This window comes from Myotis daubentonii, chromosome 1 (genome assembly GCF_963259705.1).
Source record: "Myotis daubentonii chromosome 1, mMyoDau2.1, whole genome shotgun sequence".
NCBI lineage: Eukaryota > Metazoa > Chordata > Mammalia > Chiroptera > Vespertilionidae > Myotis > Myotis daubentonii.
This window is the reverse complement of record NC_081840.1, coordinates 189,899,364-189,921,164: the sequence shown is the minus strand read 5'-3', so window position 1 is coordinate 189,921,164 and position 21,801 is coordinate 189,899,364. Positions and strand designations below refer to the sequence as shown.

The 21,801-nt window shown below is 38.0% G+C and overlaps 1 protein-coding gene and 1 pseudogene across 2 annotated transcripts in view; both read right to left on the bottom strand.

The window, feature by feature from the left end:
- Positions 1-2,199: 2,199 nt before the first annotated feature.
- On the bottom strand, positions 2,200-3,787 carry LOC132239973 (UDP-glucuronosyltransferase 2A3-like; annotated as a pseudogene).
- A 10,352-nt stretch (positions 3,788-14,139) lies between these two features.
- LOC132218348 (UDP-glucuronosyltransferase 2A1) overlaps positions 14,140-21,801 on the bottom strand; it is a 58,321-nt gene continuing 50,659 nt past the window's right edge. Inside the window, exons 4-7 of one of the 2 annotated variants that reach the window (XM_059669492.1) lie at positions 19,487-19,618; positions 19,006-19,093; positions 18,333-18,552; positions 14,140-15,764 (exon numbers count right to left, since the gene is read on the bottom strand). In XM_059669492.1, the coding sequence (XP_059525475.1) occupies positions 15,485-15,764; positions 18,333-18,552; positions 19,006-19,093; positions 19,487-19,618 (720 nt within the window). In that variant the 3' untranslated portion in view covers positions 14,140-15,484. The remainder of the gene's footprint in view (positions 15,765-18,332; positions 18,553-19,005; positions 19,094-19,486; positions 19,619-21,801) is intronic. The other variant, XM_059669499.1, reaches the window with a different exon arrangement.

The following is a 21,801-nucleotide window of genomic DNA, read 5'->3' as shown; positions in this document are numbered from 1 at the left end:
AACATCATGTACCCTGAAAACTTCCTAAAGGGATTTTTAAAATATTCTTACAATACAAATAAATGAGGGTTTCCTCTTCAGTCACTATTAATAGTTAAACACAGTACCTATGTAATGCTTATCTATTACTCATTTGTTTTTTAATACTTTTTTTTTCTTTTAACATTCCTGATACTCCTCAGTTGGCAAAAACTAAAACCATCTCCCTTAAGGACAAGTATAAGACAGGGATATCTGCTTTTACTACTCTTCAATATAGTACTAGAAGTTCTAGCCGCTATATTGATTTCAGAGAACAAGGAAGAGGGATTGAGAGAGAGAGAGAGAGAGAGAGAGAGAGAGAGAGAGAGAGAGAGAGAGAAACATCAATGGTGAGAGAGAATCATTGATCGACTGCTTCCTGCATGCCCCCTACTGAGGATGGAGCCTGCAACCTGGACTTGTGCTCTGACTGGGTATCGAACTATGAGCTCCTGTTTAATAGGTCAATGCTCAACCAGTGAGCCACACCAGCCAGGCTCAATGGGATTTTTATACACCAATGATGATCTATCAGAAAGAGAAACTAAACAAATATTGCATTTACCATTGCAACAAAAAATTTCAGATACTTAGGAATAAACTTATCAACAAAGGTAAAACACTTGTACTCAGAAAACTGTAAGACATTGATAAAACAGATAGAAAAAGATATAAACAAGTGGAAGAATATATCATGATCATGGATTGGTACAAGTAACATAATTAAATTGTCCATACTATCTAAAACAATCTATAGATTCAATGCAATCCCTATTAAAATACCAATGACATATTTCACAGATCTAGAATAAATACTCCAAAAATTTATATGAAATAAAAAAATGATCCCAAATAGCTGCAGCAAAATTGAGAAAGAAAACAAAGTTGAAGGGATCACAATACCAGATATCAAATTGTACTACAAAGCAGATAAAAACAGCCTGTTACTGGCACAAGAACAGACATATAGATCAATGGAACAGAAAGAGAACACAGAAATCGATCCAAGCCATTATGCTCAATTAATATTTGACAAAGGAGGCAAGAATACAGTGGAGTTAAGACAGTCTCTTCAATAAATGGTGATGTGAAAATTATACAGGTACATACAGAACAGTGAAAATTAGATCACCAAATTATATCCTACAGAAGAGTAAATTCAAAATGGATACAAAACTTAATGTAATTTATGAAACCATAAAAATCCTAGAAGAAAATGTATGCAGCAAAATATCAGACATCTCACGTAACAATACATTTATGGATACATCTCCTAGGGCAAGGGAAACAGAAAAAAATAAACAAATGGGACTACATCAAACTAAAAAGCATTTGCACAGTAAAGGGAACCAGTATCAAAATGAAAAGGGAGCCCATTGTATGGGAGCACATGTTTGTCAGTGATATATCAGATAAGGGGTTAATTTCCAAAATGTATAAAGTACTCAAACAACTCAACAAAATAAAGACAAAAATATGATTAAAAAATTGGGCAGAGGATGTGAATAGATACTTTTCTAAAGAGGACAGATAAATGGCCTAGATACATGAAAAATGCTCAATGTCATTAATCATCAGAGAGATACGAATAAAAATGACAATGAGCTATCACCTCATACCTGCCACAATGCCTACCATCAATAAATCAACAAACAAGTGTAGAATTTCCTCAAAAAATTAAAAGTATAACTGCTATTTGATCTAGTGATCCCACTTCTAGGAATATATCTTAAGAATACCAAAACACCAATCAGAAAGAATATATGCACCCCTATGTTCATAGCATTGTTATTTACAATAGGTAAGATATGGAAACAGTCCAAGTTCCCATTAGTACATTAGTGGATAAAAATGCTGTGGTATATTTACACATTGGAATGCCATGCAGCTGTAGGAAAGGAGGATCTATTGCCATTTGAGACAGCATGGAGGGACCTGGAGATGATTATGCTAAGCGAAATAAGCCAGTCAGAGAAAGACATATATCACATGGTGTCACCTCTATGTGGAAAGTAATGGATACAATACACTGATGAATAAAATACATCAAGATGTATGGAAACATGGAACAGACTGATGAATATTACAGGGAAGGGGGAAGTGGGACAGTCGGAAGAATTTAACCAAAGAACTTATGTATATTGATGCATGGGTAGGGTCACTAGCCATGGCTGGCAATCAGGGCCTATCGGGGTCTTCAGGCTGCTGGCCTGAACTTCCTTCCTCCAGCTGCCAGCTACCAGCAAGGGCCTTTCTTCGTTCCGTGCCGCACCCTGGTGGTCAGCGCATGTCATAGCAAGTGGTCAAACTCCCAGTTGCTCAAACTCCCAAGGGGACAATTTGCATATTGGCCTGTTATTATATAGGATATACAGTGTCCATGAACACAGAAAGTAGGATGGTGAAGGCCTAGGTGTGTTGGGAACTGTGCAGTTGGGAGCAAGGAGGTAATAAAGGAAGCAACATTTGTAATGCTCTCAACATTAAGAAAAAAAAGAATGGTTGACATCCTGTTCCAGTAAAAATTGAATAAAATTGAGTGTAATCATCATTAATTATAAAAATAAGCATTTGAATTGGATACAGGTGAATTAAATCTATACTAATAAAAGGGTAATATGCTGATTAGACCAGATAGACTGGAAGTCTTTCCAGATAAAGTCATGGTGGCTGGGGCCAAGGCAGAAGCAATTAGGGGCAATCAGGCCAGCAGGGGAGAGCAGTTAGGGGCAAATGTACTCAATGTACTGTATTTATGTAATATCCAAATATGAAAAACATTCCTAACAAGTATCAAATTGTCTTATGAGACATGGTTTGATGACTATAAAGACAGAGTAACCATGGCAAGAGATTTTTGTTCCCATTTTCACTTAGTTTTTGATAACCAATTGATTACTGTTACTGGTAGGGTTTTAAATGGAAGACAGATATTTTAAACTGTATTCCTTTCATTCACTTAGATTTCTAAATTACTTTTGATAACAAGTTTAAAATAAAAAGCAAAATGTCTTACCCAATGCTTCACTGTAAAACTGGTCCCAGAAATGAATGTCATAATCCCGGATCCGTAAGTCAAAGAAAACGGAGAGCATTGTATTTTTTACTCTTTCCAGAAAGGTCATTCGGTCGGTAAGTCCCACCATCTGAACAGGAACATAGGAAGGTGGAGTGGGAAGTTTCCCACAGTGTTTCTCCTTCATGCCTCCCATAGACACCCTTAATGTGAGCACAGAAAGGACTGTAAGCAATTCAGCCACCAGCTCTGCACAGGGCATCACAGGGTCTATGAGCATTACATCGAAGTTGGTTTCCTGGAGCTTCTTCATGAGTGTCTGATTGTAGACTGCACTCTCATAGGCTTTTTACAGTTTCAGTTACTTCAATAAAAACATCAATCATATTGTGGATCGCCCAGGTGTTTAGTTTGGCAAGTCATTCAAAATTACATCCAGAAATTTGTCTTGTCCTCTCTCCATTAATTCTTTCGGATATTCTGGATGTAATACCTCGAAGTTCAGGGAGGAAGGTTTCCTGTAGTCAATGAGCTTAGTATGTGGAAAAGTCAACACGGTTACCTCATGTCCTTTCTTTGTGAGTTCCTCTAGAACGGTCTTTATATTAAGCCAATGGCTCATGTCAACCGGCCATACCAGAACCTTTCCACAGAACCCACAGCCAGCACTACAGAGCTGCAGCAGCAGAACTGCCAAAGCCCACTTCTTGGATAACATGACAGCAGCTCCGTCACACACTGCTCTCCAGAGGTTTTAGGGTGTTTCTGCCTAGTGCAGAGACCAAATGTACTGTAAATACATAATAAAAAATTAACTTTAAAGGAAAACGTTTTTGCATTATATGCAAGGTTAATGTTTATTGGGAGAATAAAACAGAAATAAAAAAGATATCTGGGGAGACTGTGCCATCTTGGGTGGCTGTTGCCGGCATCCAGAGACCAGCTACTAACCTGGAAACAAGGGATCTCAAGCAGCGTGACTGCCTGAACTCAGACAAGCACTGCTTCTTCTCACAGAAAGGTTAGACTTCCCCTAAAGGTGCAGTTTGCAGTTCGGGTTGGAGGGAGGACCGAGCTCACGCCCCGCGGGGCGAAATCTGCGCCCCACAAAGTCCGCGGCCTTTGGGACAGCGTGACCCGTGAGTGGGGAAGGGGCCCCACAGGGCTGCTGGCAGAAGGGAACGCTGGAAATAAGCCCATAGCTGGACTGGATGTAAAAAAGCAGCCTTGGACTTTGCCAGTGTCCTGGCTGCTTGGTGCCAGGGGCGAGTGGGCGCAGAGACTGTGCGCAGACCTGGAAGGTGGAGGCTTGGGAATTCGCACAACGTAGCAGGCTCTTGTTACAGTTCCCCTTAGATCCGTGCATTTGATTATTAAACCCAGTGCATGGGATTCCCCAGTTGGGGTCATTCGCAGAGCCTGTAGGGGAAAGTTCTTTTTGGGGAGCCTGGGAAACAGAGCGGGCAGTAACCATTAAAGAACCAGCTCTGGGCAGTGGACTTTCCCAAATCAGTTTCAAGTACCATAGAGGAAAAAAAACCCTACAGACAGAGAGGACTTATAACCTCCGAGGTCAATCCAGACACACTGCCACCCAGAGGCAGAGCCACGAACTGTCTCTTCTGTGATCACAAATAAAGGTAGTCTGGTAAACAAATACAACCTGCCTTAAAATCAGGACTGTGGTTTACGGCACGGAGGGACAGTGTATCACAGGGAAATTCAACACTCTCCTGAATGCCTGGCAGGACTAAGGCGTGCCAAAAAGAAGAGTAGAAGATCTGAAGCACCTTCACTACTGCATATTTTTATATTTTTTAAAATTCTTTTTTCACCATTTCATTAAGAACCTATTTTATTATTTTTTTATTTTTTTTCATCACTTGATTTTACCTTTTTAATTACCACATTTTTTAACCAGTATTATTGCTATCATTTTACCATTTTTTCAAGTGTCATTTTATTTTTTATTTTTGTAATTTTTCTTTATTTTATTTTGGGATTAGTGTTCTATACTCTATTTTCATTGTTCCTTTAGCATCATTTCTCTCTATCTCACATTTATCTTTAAGCCAAAACTCTCTTCCTCACTTTCCCCCTTTTGCTGTCCTGTTTCTCTTACCTTATTCCTGCTTTAGATTTTCCCTATTCCTTCTTTTTACCCACTGTCTAAATTTCACCGTACTTATATATCTAATTTCCAATCCCTTGCTCTAAATCCATATACACCTCTCTCTTATCTTTCTTCACTATCCAATTTTTTTTTTCTCTCTCTCTGTCGTTTTGCTAGTGTTTGCTTGATTTTGAGTATATTAGGTTTTTTTATGCTTGTTTGGTAGATTGTTTTGTTTTTCATTTTCATTTATCTGTTTGGCTTATTTTTTCTTTCTCTGGTTATTTTTGTGCTTCTGTTTTCCCTTGCCTTGTCTGATATTAGTGGTTGTTTGTAGTTTGCATTAATCTCCAGGGATCTGCTGCTGGAATTCATTGAGATTAGTTGCAGTTCTCTTAGAGTTTTCTCCCCATACAAATAGCCTCTTCCCCACCTCTATTTCATTCTCCCTCTTACTTTTTTTTTGTGTCTGTTTGTTTTTTTCTTCTCTCCCTTTTCCCAATCTCATTTCGGCACTCCTTTTTGTCTTTTCTTTTTCTCTTTAATCTTTTTCTCTTTTTTCTTCTTTATCCCCAAATTCTCTTCGCTCGGGTGGTCACCTTTATTTGGGGTTATTAATATCGTGAATACATTTTGTTCAGTGCCTTGTACGTTGTGCCTTGTTGTGTTGTATTTTGTGCCTTTAAATCGACGCAGCAGAGAGAGAACTACATAACCAAACACCTGGAGAAGAGAGATCATGGTGAAACAAAGAACCAACCCACATATGAAAGAAAAACAGGCATCATCAGAAAAGGAAGTAAACAAAATGGAGGCAATGGAGGCAAGCAACCTGTCAGAGAAAGAATTCAGAGAAATGGCCATAGGTGGATGAAAAAAATGGAAGACAAATTCAACAATATATGTAGGAACCAAGAGGAAATGAAGAGAAACCAAGAAGAAATGAAAAATGACATCACTGCTATAAAGAACTCAATAGAAAGCATCAACAGTAGACTAGAAGAAGCAGAGGACTGCATCAGCGAGCTAGAAGACAAGGTAGGAAAAAATACCCAAACAGAACAGCTTCTAGAAAAAAAAATTAAAAAGCAGGAGGAGAGCCTAAGAGAACTCTGGGACAACGCTAAACAAAACAACATCAGAATAATAGGGGTGCCAGAAGGAGAGGAAACTGAGCAAGGAATAGAAAACCTGTTTGAAAAAATAGTAACAGAAAATTTCCCTGATATAGGGAAGAAAAAACTCACACAAATCCAAGAAGCTCACAGAGTCCCAAACAAAATGAACCCGAAAAGACCGATGCCAAGGCACATAATTATTAAATTGGCAAACACCAACGACAAAGCAAGAATCTTAAAAGCAGCCAGAGAGAGACAGAAAGTTACCTACAAAGGATCCCCCATCAGACTAGCGACCAATTTCTCAACAGAAACACATCAAGCAAGAAGGGAATGGAATGAAATATACAAAGTCATGCAAAGGAAGGGTCTGAATCCAAGAATACTGTACCCAGTGAGGCTATCAATCAAAATTGAGAGTCGAATCAGGAGCTTTACAGACAAAAATGGTCTACGGGAGTTTATTACAACCAAGCCAGAAATGCTAAAGGATCTGCTGTAAATAGAAAAAATGGGAAACAAAGAAGGAACGCAGCGGTAAAGAACAAAAATGGTGACTAACAAGTTTCTATCAATAATAACTTTAAATGTAAATGGATTAAATTCCCCAGTCAAAAGGCATAGGGTAAATGAGTGGATAAGAAAACATGACCCATATTATCTGCTATCTACAGGAAACCCACCTCAGAAAAAAAGACGCACACAGACTGATGGTGAAGGGATGGAAAAAGGTATTTCAGGCCAATGGAAGTGAAAAAAAAAGCCGGGGTAGCAATACTTATATCTGACAAATTAGATCTCAAAGTGAAGGACATAAAAAGAGATCAAGAAGGCCACTTCATAATACTAAAGAGAGCAGTCCAACAAGAAGAAATAACTCTGGTAAATATATATGCACCCAATATAGGAGCACCCAAATACGTAAGAAATCTTCTGGAGAAGATCAAGGGAGAGATTGACAGCAGTACAATCATAGTAGGGGAGCTTCACACCCTATTATCACCACTGGACAAATCCTCTAAACAGAAACTCAGCAAAGAAACATCAATCCTAAATGACTCACTAGATCAAATGGAATTAATTGACATCTTCAGAACATTTCACCCCAAAGCCACAGAATATACTTTCTCCTCAAGTACACATTTGTCATCTTCAAAGATAGACCATATATTGGGTCACAGACAGAGTCTCTTAAAATTCAAGAAAATTGAAATCATATCAAGCATCTTCTCAGACCACAAAGGCATAAAACTGGAAATCAACTTCAACAAAAACAATCCAGAAAAATCAAACACATGGAGACTAAATAGCATGCTATTAAACAACGACTGGGTTATCAGTGAGATCAAAGAAGAAATAAAAAGCATCATGGGAACAAATGACAATGAAAACACAACAATCCAAAACCTATGGGACACAGCAAAAGCAGTCTTGAGAGGGATCTACAAGCCTACTGCAAGAAACAAGAAACAATGAGAATAAATGACCTAACTCTACAACTTGAAGAGTTAGAAAGAGAGCAACAAAAAAAACCCCACTGTAAGCAGAAGGAAGGAAATAACAAAGATCAGAGCAGAGATAAATGACATAGAGACCAAAAAACAATACAAAAGATCAACAAAACCAAGAGCTGGTTCTTTGAAAGGATAAACAAGATTGATACACCTCTAGCCAGGCTCACCAAGAAACAAAGAGAGAGGACCCAAATAAACAAAATCAGAAATGAAAGAGGAGAAATAACAACAGACCCCATAGAAATACAAAGGATTGTTAGAAAATACTATGAACAACTCTACTCCAACACACTAGACAACCTGGAGGAAATGGACATATTCCTAGAAAAATACAACCTTCCAAAACTTAACCAGGAAGAATCTAAAAATCTCAGTAGGCCAATAACTATGGAGGAAATTGAAGCAGTAATCAAAAAGCTTCCAACAAACAAAAGCCCAGGACCAGATGGCTTCACAGGGGAGTTTTACCAAACATTCAAGGAAGACCTAAAACCTATCATCCTCAGACTATGTCAAAAGATCCAAGAGGAAGGAACACTTCCCAGCTCATTCTATGAAGCCAACATCACCCTAATCCCAAAACCAGATAAAGACAATACAATGAAAGAGAATTATAGGCCAATATCCCTCATGAACATAGATGCCAAAATCCTCAACAAAATCCTAGCAAATCGGACCCAGCAGTACATCAAAAAGATCATACACCATGACCAAGTAGGATTTATCCCAGGGATGCAAGGATGGTACAATATCCGCAAATCAATAAATGTGATACATCACATAAACAAATTGAGAGAAAAAAACCAGATAGTCATATCAATTGGTGCAGAAAAAGCATTTGACAAAATCCAACACCCTTTCTTGATAAAAACTCTCAGCAACATAGGAATTGAAGGCTCATACCTCAACATAATAAAAGCCATATATGACAAACCCACAGCCAACATCATACTCAATGGGCAAAAACTAAAACCATTCCCCCTAAAAACAGGAACAAGACAGGGATGCCCCCTCTCACCACTCCTGTTCAATATAGTACTGGAAGTACTAGCCATTGCGATCAGACAAGAAGAAGAAACAAAAGGCATCCAGATTGGAAAAGAAGAAGTAAAACTGTCCTTATTTGCAGATGACATGATACTGTACATACAGAAACCTATAGACTCCATCAAAAAATTATTAGACTTAATAAATGAATTCGGCAATGTAGCAGGATACAAAATTAATGCTAAGAAATCCATGGCATTTCTTTACACCAATAGTGAACTTACAGAAAGTGAAACTACAGAAGCAATCCCATTTACCATTGCACCAAAAAAATTAAAATACCTAGGAATAAACTTAACTAAGGAGGTAAAAGACTTATATGCCAAAAACTACAGGACATTGAAAAAAGAGATAGAGGAAGACATAAACAGATGGAAGAATATACCATGTTCATGGATTGGTAGAATCAACATCATCAAAATGTCCATACTACCCAAAGCAATTTATAGATTCAATGCAATCCCCATTAAATTACCAACGGCATATTTCACAAATCTAGAATGAACGTTCCGAAACTTCATCTGGAATAAAAAAAGAACCCGAATAGCTGCAGCAATCCTGAGAAAGAACAAAGTAGGTGGGATCTCAATACCAGATATCAAACTGTATTACAAAGCCACTGTTCTTAAAACAGCTTGGTACTGTCACAAGAACAGACATATAGATCAATGGAATAGAATAGAGACCCCAGAAATCGACCCAAACCACTATGCCCAATTAATATTTGATAAAGGAGGCAAGAGCATAAAATGGAGTCAAGACAGTCTCTTCAATAAATGGTGTTGGGAAAATTGGACAGATACATGCAAAAAGATGAAACTAGACCACCAACTCACACCATACACAAAAATAAACTCAAAATGGATAAAAGACTTAAACGTAAGACGGGAAACCATAAAAATACTAGAGGAATCCACAGGCAGCGAAATTGCAAACATATGCCGAAGGAATTTCTTCTCTGATAATGCTCCTAGGGCAATGGAAACTAAAGAGAAAATGAACAAATGGGACTACATCAAAATAAAAAGCTTTTGCACAGCAAAGGAAACCATCAACAAAACAACAAGAAGACCCACTACATGGGAGAACATATTTGCCAATGATACCACCGATAAGGGTTTAATTTCCAACATTTACAGGGATCTCATGAAACTTAACAAAAGGAAGATAAACAATCCAATCAAAAAATGGGCAACGGACCTAGATAGACACTTTTCGAAAGAGGACATACAGAAGGCCAAAAGACATATGAAAACATGCTCAAAGTCACTAATTATACGAGAGATGCAAATCAAAACGACAATGCGTTATCATCTCACACCTGTCAGAATGGCTATCATCAACAAATCAACAAACAACAAGTGTTGGAGAGGATGTGGAGAAAAAGGAACTCTTCTGCACTGCTGGTGGGAATGCAGACTGGTGCAGCCACTGTGGAGAACAGTATGGAGCTACCTCAAAAAAACTAAAAATGGAACTCCCATTTGACCCAGTGATCCCACTACTAGGAATATATCCCAAGAAATCAGAAATGCCAATCAGAAAGGATATATGCACCCCTATGTTCATAGCAGCACAATTCACCATAGCTAAGATTTGGAAACAGCCTAAGTGCCCATCAGCAGATGAATGTATTAGAAAACTGTGGTACATCTACACGATGGAATACTATGCTGCGGTAAAAAAAAAAAAAGGAACTCTTGCCTTTTGCAACAGCATGGATGGAACTGGAGAGCATTATGCTAAGTGAAATAAGCCAGTCAGAGAAAGATAAATACCACATGATCTCACTCATTTGTGGATTATAGAGAACAACATAGACTGATGAAAACTGACAGACCCAAAGACTGAGAAACAGCGATCAGGCTATCAATCCCCAGAAGGAAAGTAGGGGAGGGCGTGGGTAAGGGGAAGAGATCAACCGAAGGACTTGTATACATGTATATAAGCCAAACCAATGGACATGGACAACAGGGGGATGGGAGCATGAGTGTGCGGGGCCTGGGGGGGGGGAGATTGGGGGTTAATGGGGGGGATGAGGACACATTTGTAATACCTTAACTAGTAAAAAAAAAAAAAGATATCTGGGAAAAAAATTTAAAATTCAAGATTTGAAATAAGGAAAATAACAAATAGGAACCACCTAAAGTTAATATTTCTGTCCTTCTCTCTCTGTCTCTCTGTCTCTGTCTCTGTCTCTGTCTCTGTCTCTCTCTCTCTCTCTCACACACACACACACACACACACACACACACACACACACACGAGAGCGCGCGCACGCACACGCATATACACCAACACCCATTCCACTCTGAGTTTGAAGGTGGCAAGTGATTTAGGTGAAAACATATTCCACATCATTTTCCCTATGTGAAATAGCAAATAATTTGCTTGGATATCTATGGGGAATATTTTGATAATACTCTTATGATTAGTACAGGGTGTTCAGAATTCCAGAGAGAAAACGTAACCCTTTATGGAATAATTGGAAACAACTGTAGTAAAATAGATAACATTTGAGGTGAGATGAAAGCCTTGATAGGATCTAGGCAGAGTGTGGCAAAAGGACAGATTTCACAATGAAGAGAGGATGAGAAAAGTTCATGTGTATTTGGAAAACATTCCAGTGTGTATGGATCACAGAGAAAGTTGTGGGAAGTAGGTTCTAGAAGAAAGTTAGATTGAAATAGGACACAATAGGTAGTGTAAAATGGTTTCAATTTTAATTTATAGGCAAAAGTTATTTACTCAAATTTTAAAGAAGGGAAATCACAAGGTCAAATTTTCCCTTTAGTAAATAATTCTGGCAGCTAAACATAGAATACATACAAAAGCAAGAGTTTAAAGGACAGGAAACTGATTAAAAATGTGTATTGATAACTTAAACATGAGACTATTATAGCCTGAAACATGGACTAAAAATAGTAAATACGGGTTTTTCAAGATGGAGGTGGAGTAGGTGAATCTTTCTCACACTTCCTCTCAGAACCAAATTGGAAATTGGAAATAACACTAAATTGGAAAACAACCACCCTGAATTACTAACTGAAGACTATCTGAAGAGGAGACATTTAACATACAGTATATCAAAATAGTGACTAAACATTTATAGATTTTATGATGTGATCACCCTAGAATTCTAGTGCCCATCTGACATCATATATTATGTATGTACTTAACAAAGGATGCAGATGTTGTTATATTGCTATTAGAAAATAATTGATTTTAACTAAAAAGCATTACTAAAAATAAAATCAATGAAAAATGAAGTTTTTCATTCATTTGGAAGTTTTCTAATTTTATATAAATGAAGCAATTACCACCTTAAACTGTAGAAAATAAATAATGACAGAATTATAAGTAGAATGGCTTGCTTTACAAATCTACAGACTCATGGGCAGTGACCAATGGATTAATTGGTTGGTTAAAGACTTGGGAAGAATTAGAGGCAAGATAAAAGGCAAGAATATTTAGAGTAGAATTATATAGATAAACCTTTTTTGAAATTTGCGTAATGAAGATCTTAGTATCCAATGGGAATTTCTTCCAGAATCCAAGTGCTGCAGACAACCTTCTTAATAATAAGGTACTCTGGATGATAGTCCTGTAGATGACACTGTTTTTTCCTCCCTTCCGGAATTTGGTCATAAAACTTATCCCATTGAGCAATGTACAATGGGATGAAAACTATACATGAATGAACAACATTGAATTCACCTCACTAGGATTTATCTGGCTACTTCACCTGTTATATCCTCAATTTGTTAATAGAATATATCTCCCCACCTCCTTCTCAATGTGGCACTACTCCCTAGGGTTCAAGCTAGCCAAAAGGGAGAAGATAGCATTATTCCCCTTCCATCATAGAGATGCATCCATTATCTCCATAGACTTAGTTACATTTTAAATAACAAATACCCCCCACTGCCTTGTAGTACTTTTTCCAGCTTCATAAACCATGGGTATGAAGTCTTAGTAAAAATCATGGTATTGATATCAACATGACCAGGAAACTTATTGTTAGCCAATGATTTGAACAAAATCTAATATCCATACAATTTACTGATTTTACCAAGTTCCCCATTAGCTAATGAAAGCTGTTCAGGGTTTTAGCTGAGATAATCCCCTATGTATTTTAAGTGCTATATTAAAGGATGCAGTATATGCTTGAAATCATGGCCTGATATATGATGCCTTTGGTATTTTAGTTTGAATACATGGGTTAAGAGTTCAAGAGATTGGAAGAGAATGGCTCCCATCTCAAGTATGCTTCACCAGTCCCCTTCGTCAACTTTGTTTTTTATTACAACTTGGAGTCAGGCAGTTTGGAAGTTGCATTTTTGTAAGAGAAGAATGATTCCACCAACAGACATGGACATGATTTACTTAGATTAGAACCTGTGAATGCTACTTGATTATTTTGAGCTCTTCTGCTGTGGTACTTTCCTGGCTGTGGTGTTTTATCTAAAATATCAAGGATAAACTGGGCCGCTGACGCATCATAAAATGTAGGCAAAATTATGTCCCCCTATGCAGTAGATTATTACTTAACACTCTGATGTCCAATAGTAAAGTTCAGTGGAAAGCTGTGACAAATCATCCAGATACTATATATTATCACATTGATTTGGAATGGATGAAGATTTGGATCATCTTGTCAGATAGGGAACCCTGACCAGAGGAGATGCTGCCATAGGATAAGGGGCATATGGAATGTATATGAACAAAATAGGTAAAAGTATTAAATCCAGGCTCCTGAGCATCTCTGAGTCCTGAGAATGTTAAGAATTGTGCAGAGCACTCTGGGCTATGGCACATAGTTTCTGCTTCGTTAGGGATGAGAGTTTCCTCATCTGAACAGTTTTATGAATGACTGGTAAGGAAAAGTCCATTCTAAGACTTTTCTTCTTTTTACATATATGCTGAAGTTATACTACCTAGTGAAGTTGGTATCCCCCAGGAATTTTTGGCATTTGGCTTCTAATGCTATTCAGGAAAAGAAAAAAAAAAAACAACTACAGATAATCAGAGAAGGGCAGGGGGAATCATGTGAGCAGTGGATACTGAGCACAAGTCTCTTATGCAATGGCGGCCTATATGAGAAACCAAATGGATGCCTGAACTTGGGTAGAGATCAGCACTATTGATGACCAGCCCTCTTTTCATTGGTTCTTAGCTATTCACTGCATTCTAATTGCAGAAAATAAACTGGGCATAGAGCAAAAATAAAGTTATTCTCAAAACATAATAAAAGTGTAAAAGTCAAAATACATCAATATGAATCACCCTTTAAAAATGTCAACTTATAATAAATGCAATGTTAGCCTTCACAAAAATATTGTAGAATTTATTTAGATTTTCAGTAATGAACATATGCAAGAATACTTATATGCTTTCATGATACAGTTATTTTAAAATTGGAAATAATGTTAATATATCATATTAAAATTAATAAGTATTTCAAAACTGTCAGTAGGCCAGTCGATATCATTTATCTCTTTAATTATATATCAAAAACTGAAGTTAAATCTTTAGTTAGACATGTCATTGAGTTTATAAAGGGTAAAGTTCAATCTTAATCTATTTGTTAAATGAATGCAAAGCTGATTCAAATATGAACATTTGACTTTAATTAGTTTTTTGCATTGATAAAGATTTACTATAACATTTTTGGTCAAGGAGATCTACTAATATCTTCTTGACATAACAATTAATTGAAGAATTTAAATTTGTATATGATAGACTGAAACAGCATATAATGATCTTACATTCCCAGTAAATGTTTGTTTTGCTGACAAAACAAAACCTTTGATTATAGTGATTATAGATTATGAGCATTAGTGATTTTTAAATATGATAAATTGACATTTCACTTCTTTATAAATTGTACTATTAATTAAAAATTTTATACAATTACTAAATTATCTATATTTAGTATTTTTATTTCCTCTAAAAGTGATCTGCTTACCTTTAACATATTGCTACATTCTATCCTTGAGAAAAGATGACTAATTGATCTCTTTTGTTTGCAGGCCCTTGCACTAGAAGGTACCCAATATAATTATTGACTAAAGGTGGAATATGAGCCATGATTATGCATGTGTTCAGTGGAAATTTGTAGACCTATCCTAGTGTGATTTGCCATCCCAGTTATTATCATTTCATGCTCTGACTCCAGTAACATTGGGAAAGCAGAAAAAAAAAATCAATACTATTCTTATAACATACTAATCTTCTACGATGTTTCCCTGATTTGTATGTTCTAGCTGAATTTGTGAATTTTACTCTTCCATGTTCCCTACATCCATCAAACACACATTTTGTGTGTTCCCAGGATTTAGCATATTGTTAGTCAGCATACCACTTAGGGTTAAAAAATAAAGATAATATTGTGTATAGAATCTACATAAAACTATTAGTGTCTCTGTGTCAGGAAAGTGAGAGGAAGAGGGTAAAGTCATCTGGCAAAAGACAAAGGAAGAACAGGACATGCTCGCTAGTTAATGGTATTGTCAAACTCTAGGCTTTATCTGTAGGCTAAGGGAGCGAAATTGGAATTTTGAAAACATGATGAAGATGATATGTTTTCATAAAGGTCATTTTGGCTAAACTGAACAGGATTACCCACTCAGACCTGTACCACCCTTAGAATGATCTATTCCCTCTTTTTCTTGTTTCCTGTTCTACCAAATTTTTGACAAGAAAATAAGCAACATTTTGTGACCAAAAATATAGCAGTTGCCACACAGGCCAGCAGGAACCCAATGACATCCAAAGAGTGGTACTGGACCCAGGTGAGGTTGTGAGCAGCTGGCCGCAGGTGTTTGGCTCCTTTGTGGCGCATGACAAACTCGATCCAGAAGACCGCTCGATCCAAGGGCTTTATAGGTTGATCATGGTGAATGCTTGATAACCTCATAGCATTCTCTTTATAGCTGGTAGACAAAGACAGACAGAAATTAGAGCTTTGTTTTCATTGAAGTTGTAAGTATATGATACCTTTGAATAACATGTCATCCATAGATGTGTTGAGGAAACATTTAATTCTAGTTGTGACACGAACTTTGCTGATGGAATGGTATTTTAAGAGTTGTAAAGGGGAGTGTATGGAAGAAATAAATTTTTGACACAATGTAAATAGTTTTATATTTGATCAAATGTCCTATATAATAAAGAGGTGATATGCAAATTGACCATTACACCCTCACAAAGATGGCTGCCTATGACCAGGCCGGCAGGGGGGTTAGCGAGGAATGATCAAATGACTGAAGAACATGCTGCATGGGGTGACCAGGCTGGCAGGGGGGTTAGTGAGGGACGACCAAATGACTGAACAAGCAGGCTGCATGGGGCGACCATGCTAGCAGGGGGGCCGTGAGGGGAGACCAGGCCAGCAGAGGGGGCAGTTGGGAGTGACCAGGCTGGCAGGAGTGTTAGTGCGGGATGACTAAACGACTGAACAGCAGGCTGCATGGAGCGACCAGGCCGGCACGGGGGTTAGTAAGGGATGACCAAACAAATGAAGAGCAGGCTGTGTGGGGCAACCAGGCCAGCAGGGCAGAGCAGTTGGAATTAAAAGTAATTCAAATAAATAACATACAAAAATTAATTTCTGAAAGGAAAAATTAAATTCTTGTTATTCTATTAATAGTGTTTAAAGGAATCACTATAACTTAGGGAAAATATAGAAAATTAGTTATAGAGAAATATCATAATTAAGTTTCTGAATTAATAAAATTAATGATAGTTTTCCATGCTGGAAAGGAAACACAGAAAAAGAGAAAATTATCAGCTAGACCTTAAAACCCACATCAGCATTTAAAGCTAGAAGATAGTGGGTAACATTTATGTAGTTCTGAAGAAAGGAGAGTAATAGCTAAGCCCTAACTGGTTTGGCTCAGTGGGTAGAGCATCGGCCTGTGGACTGAAAGGTCCCAGGTTCGATTCCAGTCAAGGGCATGTACCTTGGTTGCGGGCACATCCCCAGTAGGAGGTGTGCAGGAGGCAGCTGATTGATGTTTCTCTTTCATCGATGTTTCTAACTCTCTCTTCCTCTCCCTTCCTCTCTGTAAAAAATCAATAAAATATATTTTAAAAAAAGTAATAGCTAAGTATATTCAGATAGGTGTGATTTTCATATCAAGGCAGTTAGCAAGTATCAATAAACATGATCTCAAAGAATTCAATATCCATGAAACTATTGAAAGAAAATTCCATATAATATATTCATTTAAAAGCTAATGCAAAATACTTTGGAATAAAGAATCTCTCATTCAATGGAGAAATTTGATTCCATATATATAGACTAAATAAATGTGAAGAAAATAAGTACCAAAAATATCGACAACTTAAAATTTTAAGTAATACATATCTGAGATGAGCTTACTTCTATAGTGTGAATTAAACTGAGAGAGACTAAATTTAAAACATGTAGTTAAAAATTAACACAAAAAATAAATAAAACAAAAAACACAATCAACACTATATATACATATATTAATTCTTAACTTTGATGAGATCTTCTAGAGAAAAACATAAGAGATAACTATATGTATCTACAGTTAAAATATGTAATAGATTCATTTTAATTTATTTTTAGGTAAAATAGGTAAAATTTAAAGTTTTGTTTAAAAATTTATACAATCTATATTTATAAAGTTATTAACTATTCTAGCTCTCCTTGCTGTATATATGCATATGCTAATGGTGGTATGCATTCAGTGTTAATGATAGTTATATTTGAATGATTAATATTTGGCAAATTATCACTTCTATTTTTATATTTACTGAAAATTTATCTATACTAATAAAAAGGTAATATGCTAATTAGACTGGGAGACCTTCCAGGAGACCTTCTGGACGTCCTTCTGGAATAAGCCATGGTGGCAGGGCCAAGGTAGAGCATTTAGGGGTGATCAGGCCAGGAGGGGAGGGCAGTTGGGGTGATCGGGATGGCGGGGGGAAAGTTGGGGGCAATCAGGTCATCAGAGGGGTGCAGATCTGGCCTAAACCAACAGTCAGACATCCCCAGAGGGGGGTCCCAAATTGGAGAGACTGCAGGCAGGGCTGAGGGACACCCCCTCCCCCTGTGAATGAATTTCATGCACCAGGCCACTAGTAATATATGAAGAAGCAGATATATTTATAAAAATAAGCAGATGAGCCCTGTCCGGTGTGGTTCAGTTGGCCGGGTGCTGTCCTGTGTACCTAAAGGTTGCTGATTCATTTCCTGATCAGGTGCCTCAAAATATCTGAGAATTTTTGTTATCATTAACATTATGGTGAAAAAAACATGTTGATAGATACTTGAAATGAGGATTTTTGCGATTTTAACAAATCACTTCATCAATTTGGGGAATGAAATAATAAAATGGTGTTTATATTAGTCATCTTATGGTTATTATTTAAAAGTATACCAATTACAAATACATGGTACATTGGACATTCTTGAATATGATGAGTAATGTAACCAATGTTAAGTCTTTCAAGGCTATAGTACTTACGAAGGTTCATTAATGACTGTTTTCAAGGCATCATGCAAATCTGCACTTGTCATTGTGTTTATGTTCACCTCCACGGCTGCTCCTTTGGCCTTCATGTGAGCAATGTTATCATGCTGATCAGCAAACATGGGAACTCCCACCATAGGGACCCCATGATAAATACCTTCATAGATCCCATTTGTTCCACCATGAGTGATAAAAGCTTTTGCTTTGGGATGACCTGTTTGAGGGTTGGGCGAGAAGCAGATGAGGATTTCATTATATGTTAGAAGAATTTCAGAGAGAGATGGAGAAAAGCTACAGGATAAAGCAATGAAGAAGGCAGTATTCTCTATAGAAGCTGAACGAGGGTTTATTGCTATCTCAGAAAACTGTGATCTCAGGAAATGGCAAATTCACCTTCTGCGTTGTCTGGAAAGACTTTTCAAGGAGGTGATATCTGAACTGCGGTTGAAATTTGAGAACTCAGGAGAGTCTTAACTGAAGGTTCTGCTTTGTGAACCAGAGGAAGCAGGAATCTCTCAATGGCCAATTGTTTCATAATATCCACTTTAAAATTGGCAGCAAAATGTGAAATTTTAAAAATATTAAATGTTGATTGAACTTAGCTGCTCTCAGTTACTTAACTTGTTCATCATCCAACTGTACAGCTTCCCCCCCCCCCCAATCTTACCAAGAAGATCATTCTGGGGTATCCAGTCATAGAGCCGAGTATTGGCTCCTAATGTGGCTGGCTTCTTTCCTTTGTATCTCCATAAGACCTGTGCAAGAAAGTGCATTAATTTTACAAGTAAGAATGCAGAGTTAAGGAATTTTAGGGCTGTAGAGTTAGTTAAAAATCATGTAGTCCATTTTATGTGATATGTAAGAGGTACAAAAGGGGTAGTTCGCAAGCATTGATTGTATTTCCTTGAAAATCACTTTGCAAAAAGATGTACTGTATTTCCATAGTATTACAAAGGCTCAGTAGGCAAATGATCAAATGGGCCCAAATACAACATTTTAGTGTTTTGAGAAATTTGTATTTAAAGATGGTATCAGTTATGCTCAATCTATGAGTTTCAACTTTCATCTGGAAAGAATACTATTGGTTAGCTGCACTTTCTCTCCAATTGGCAAGGTGGCTGCTAACTAGGATCGTAGGTTGTACTGACCTTCTGTGGAATCTGAGCGAGGGCTGAGGCAATGAGATTGGCTTTTTCTTCTGTGAGGTTTTTGACCATTGACCCCAGAGAGAACACTACAACTCCATGTTCACCTGAACTCTGGACAAATTCTTCCATTTCCTGTAAAGATAAAGTGCTGTCTATCATGAAAGTACAGGACCACAGGGGAAAAAATCACTTATATCCTAGATATATAAAAGCACAGTATGCAAATTGTCCCCTCTCCTGGGAGTTGTCCGGGAGTTTGACCAGGGGCTTGGGCTGGCCAGGGGAAGGGAGGGAGGCCCTGGTCAGTGATGGAAGCTGTGGCGCCAGGTGGCAGGGGGAAGGGAGGGAGTACCCAGCCATCAGCCAACAGCTGCTAGGGACCCTACCAGTGCATGAATTTTGTGCACTGGGCCTCTAGTTTCTAAATAGGCAGGGTCAAGGACAGCATCAGAGAAATTGATAGACTGGTTAGGTATTCTACCACATGGAACCATCTAGTATCTTTAAGAGAAAAACTGTTTCTGAAAATTATGGCTTAAATATATAATGAGTGATTACAACTAAAGATATGGAGTCAAACCATTATCCTATATAATAAAAGGCTAAGATTCAAATAGACCAAATGGTTGAACAACCGAATGACCGAACAACCTAACAACCAGTCGTTATGTTGTGAGCTGACCACCAGGGGGCACACGAAACATATCGGGCATCAGCAGCAGGTGGCAGAGCACTGAACATGGTGGGTGTCAGCCACAGCGGGATGGTGGAGCAGGTGAGCTGGGGTGCTGGTCGCTGTCTTTGGGGCAAGCCTCTGGTGGTTACTGAAAATTCTTTGCTCCCTGCACCATGCTCCCGCTGGGTGCTTGCACCCTCTGCCAGAGCCAGAGCTGCTGCTTGCACCTGTGCCAGCTCTGATCGCTCAGCACTGTCAGCGGGTATGAAGGGCAGCTGATGACCCGTATCACCCCTCGGTACTTCTCCACTTCCCCCTGCTACTGAGGGCAATCAGGGCAACAGCAGCTGCTCTCATCCTCTGATGGTGCCAGCCCTGCTCATACACACTGCTGGCACCAGCCCCAATCACTCCACACAATCAGCGGGTGGGAATGGGGCTGGCGCTGTCAGCCCATGAGAGCTGTTGCGGGAGTGGGGTTGCTGGCAGACAGGGGACTAGGGGCCTAAGAAGGAGGGGCAAGGCGGGGCTTCAGAGGATGGGCTGAGACCTGCTCCTTCGCACTACAGCCTCATTACCCACAGTTCCTTTCAAGGTGCATCAATTCGTTCACTGGACCCCTAGTACCAAATAAATAGATAATAAGAGGCAAATCTTCCCATGGTATGTGAAACTGTTACTCCTAAAGCTTAACCCCTAGAATGCCGGGGAGTGCGATCACGCTCCTCCTGTCTTTCGCCAAAAGTGCCTGGAGCACTATCAAAGCTTCGAAATGGCGTCCAGTTCTAAGTCTGCTTTTATTAGTGATGATGATATTGCTAAATATGTCAATGCAGTAAAGGTTTCCTTAAGATTTTGAATATGTAACTTCATTTGCTTGCGATTCATAATTTTTTTCCTAAACTGCTGTAAAAAAACCAAAAATGCCTTGGCAATTTTAGCATAGTTCCTAGGATATTGGTTGGCACTCAAAGGGTTAATTTTATGACCAATAAAGTTGTTTGCAAGCTCATAAAAATATTCCTTGGAGGAAAGCCCCCCAAAAGGGGTTTAGAACTAAGCTTTAAAATTTTTCAGCATACCAGTTTACAAGCAATAAATTATTAATGACTTCATCTAACTTTCTGTTAGGAGTTTAGGATATTTGTCTGATATTTATTCTTTCCCTGATTTATAGGGCTAAATAGAGTTTTCTTTAAAAGGGATATATAATAATTTGTTTAAAAGGTGACAACACAGTCAAATGCCTGCTATAATCATGATAAATTTATGAAATAGTGATTCACTCTCTTTCCACAAGAATGTGACACTAACTTCATGCCATTAGTTTGATCCTTAGCACAGAAGTAAAATATACATTTCTCTGCAAAATAAAATTCATTGCTTACACTGCTCAGGTTGAACACTGCAGCCTTGGATTGGGGTTTTGCACATTGTAATCTATGTGAATGTCAAGCTCTAGAGATGATCATGCATTCTCTTTGTAATTATTGGTGGTTGTCCTGTGATCACTGACATGCCTCAATATAAGGCTAGTAAAATTACCAGGGGAAAGATAATGCCACAAAAGTAGACTGCTATTTTTAGCTTAGTTAAACTTAGGAGAATATCTCTGAAATCATAGGAATTGGTGTTTTAC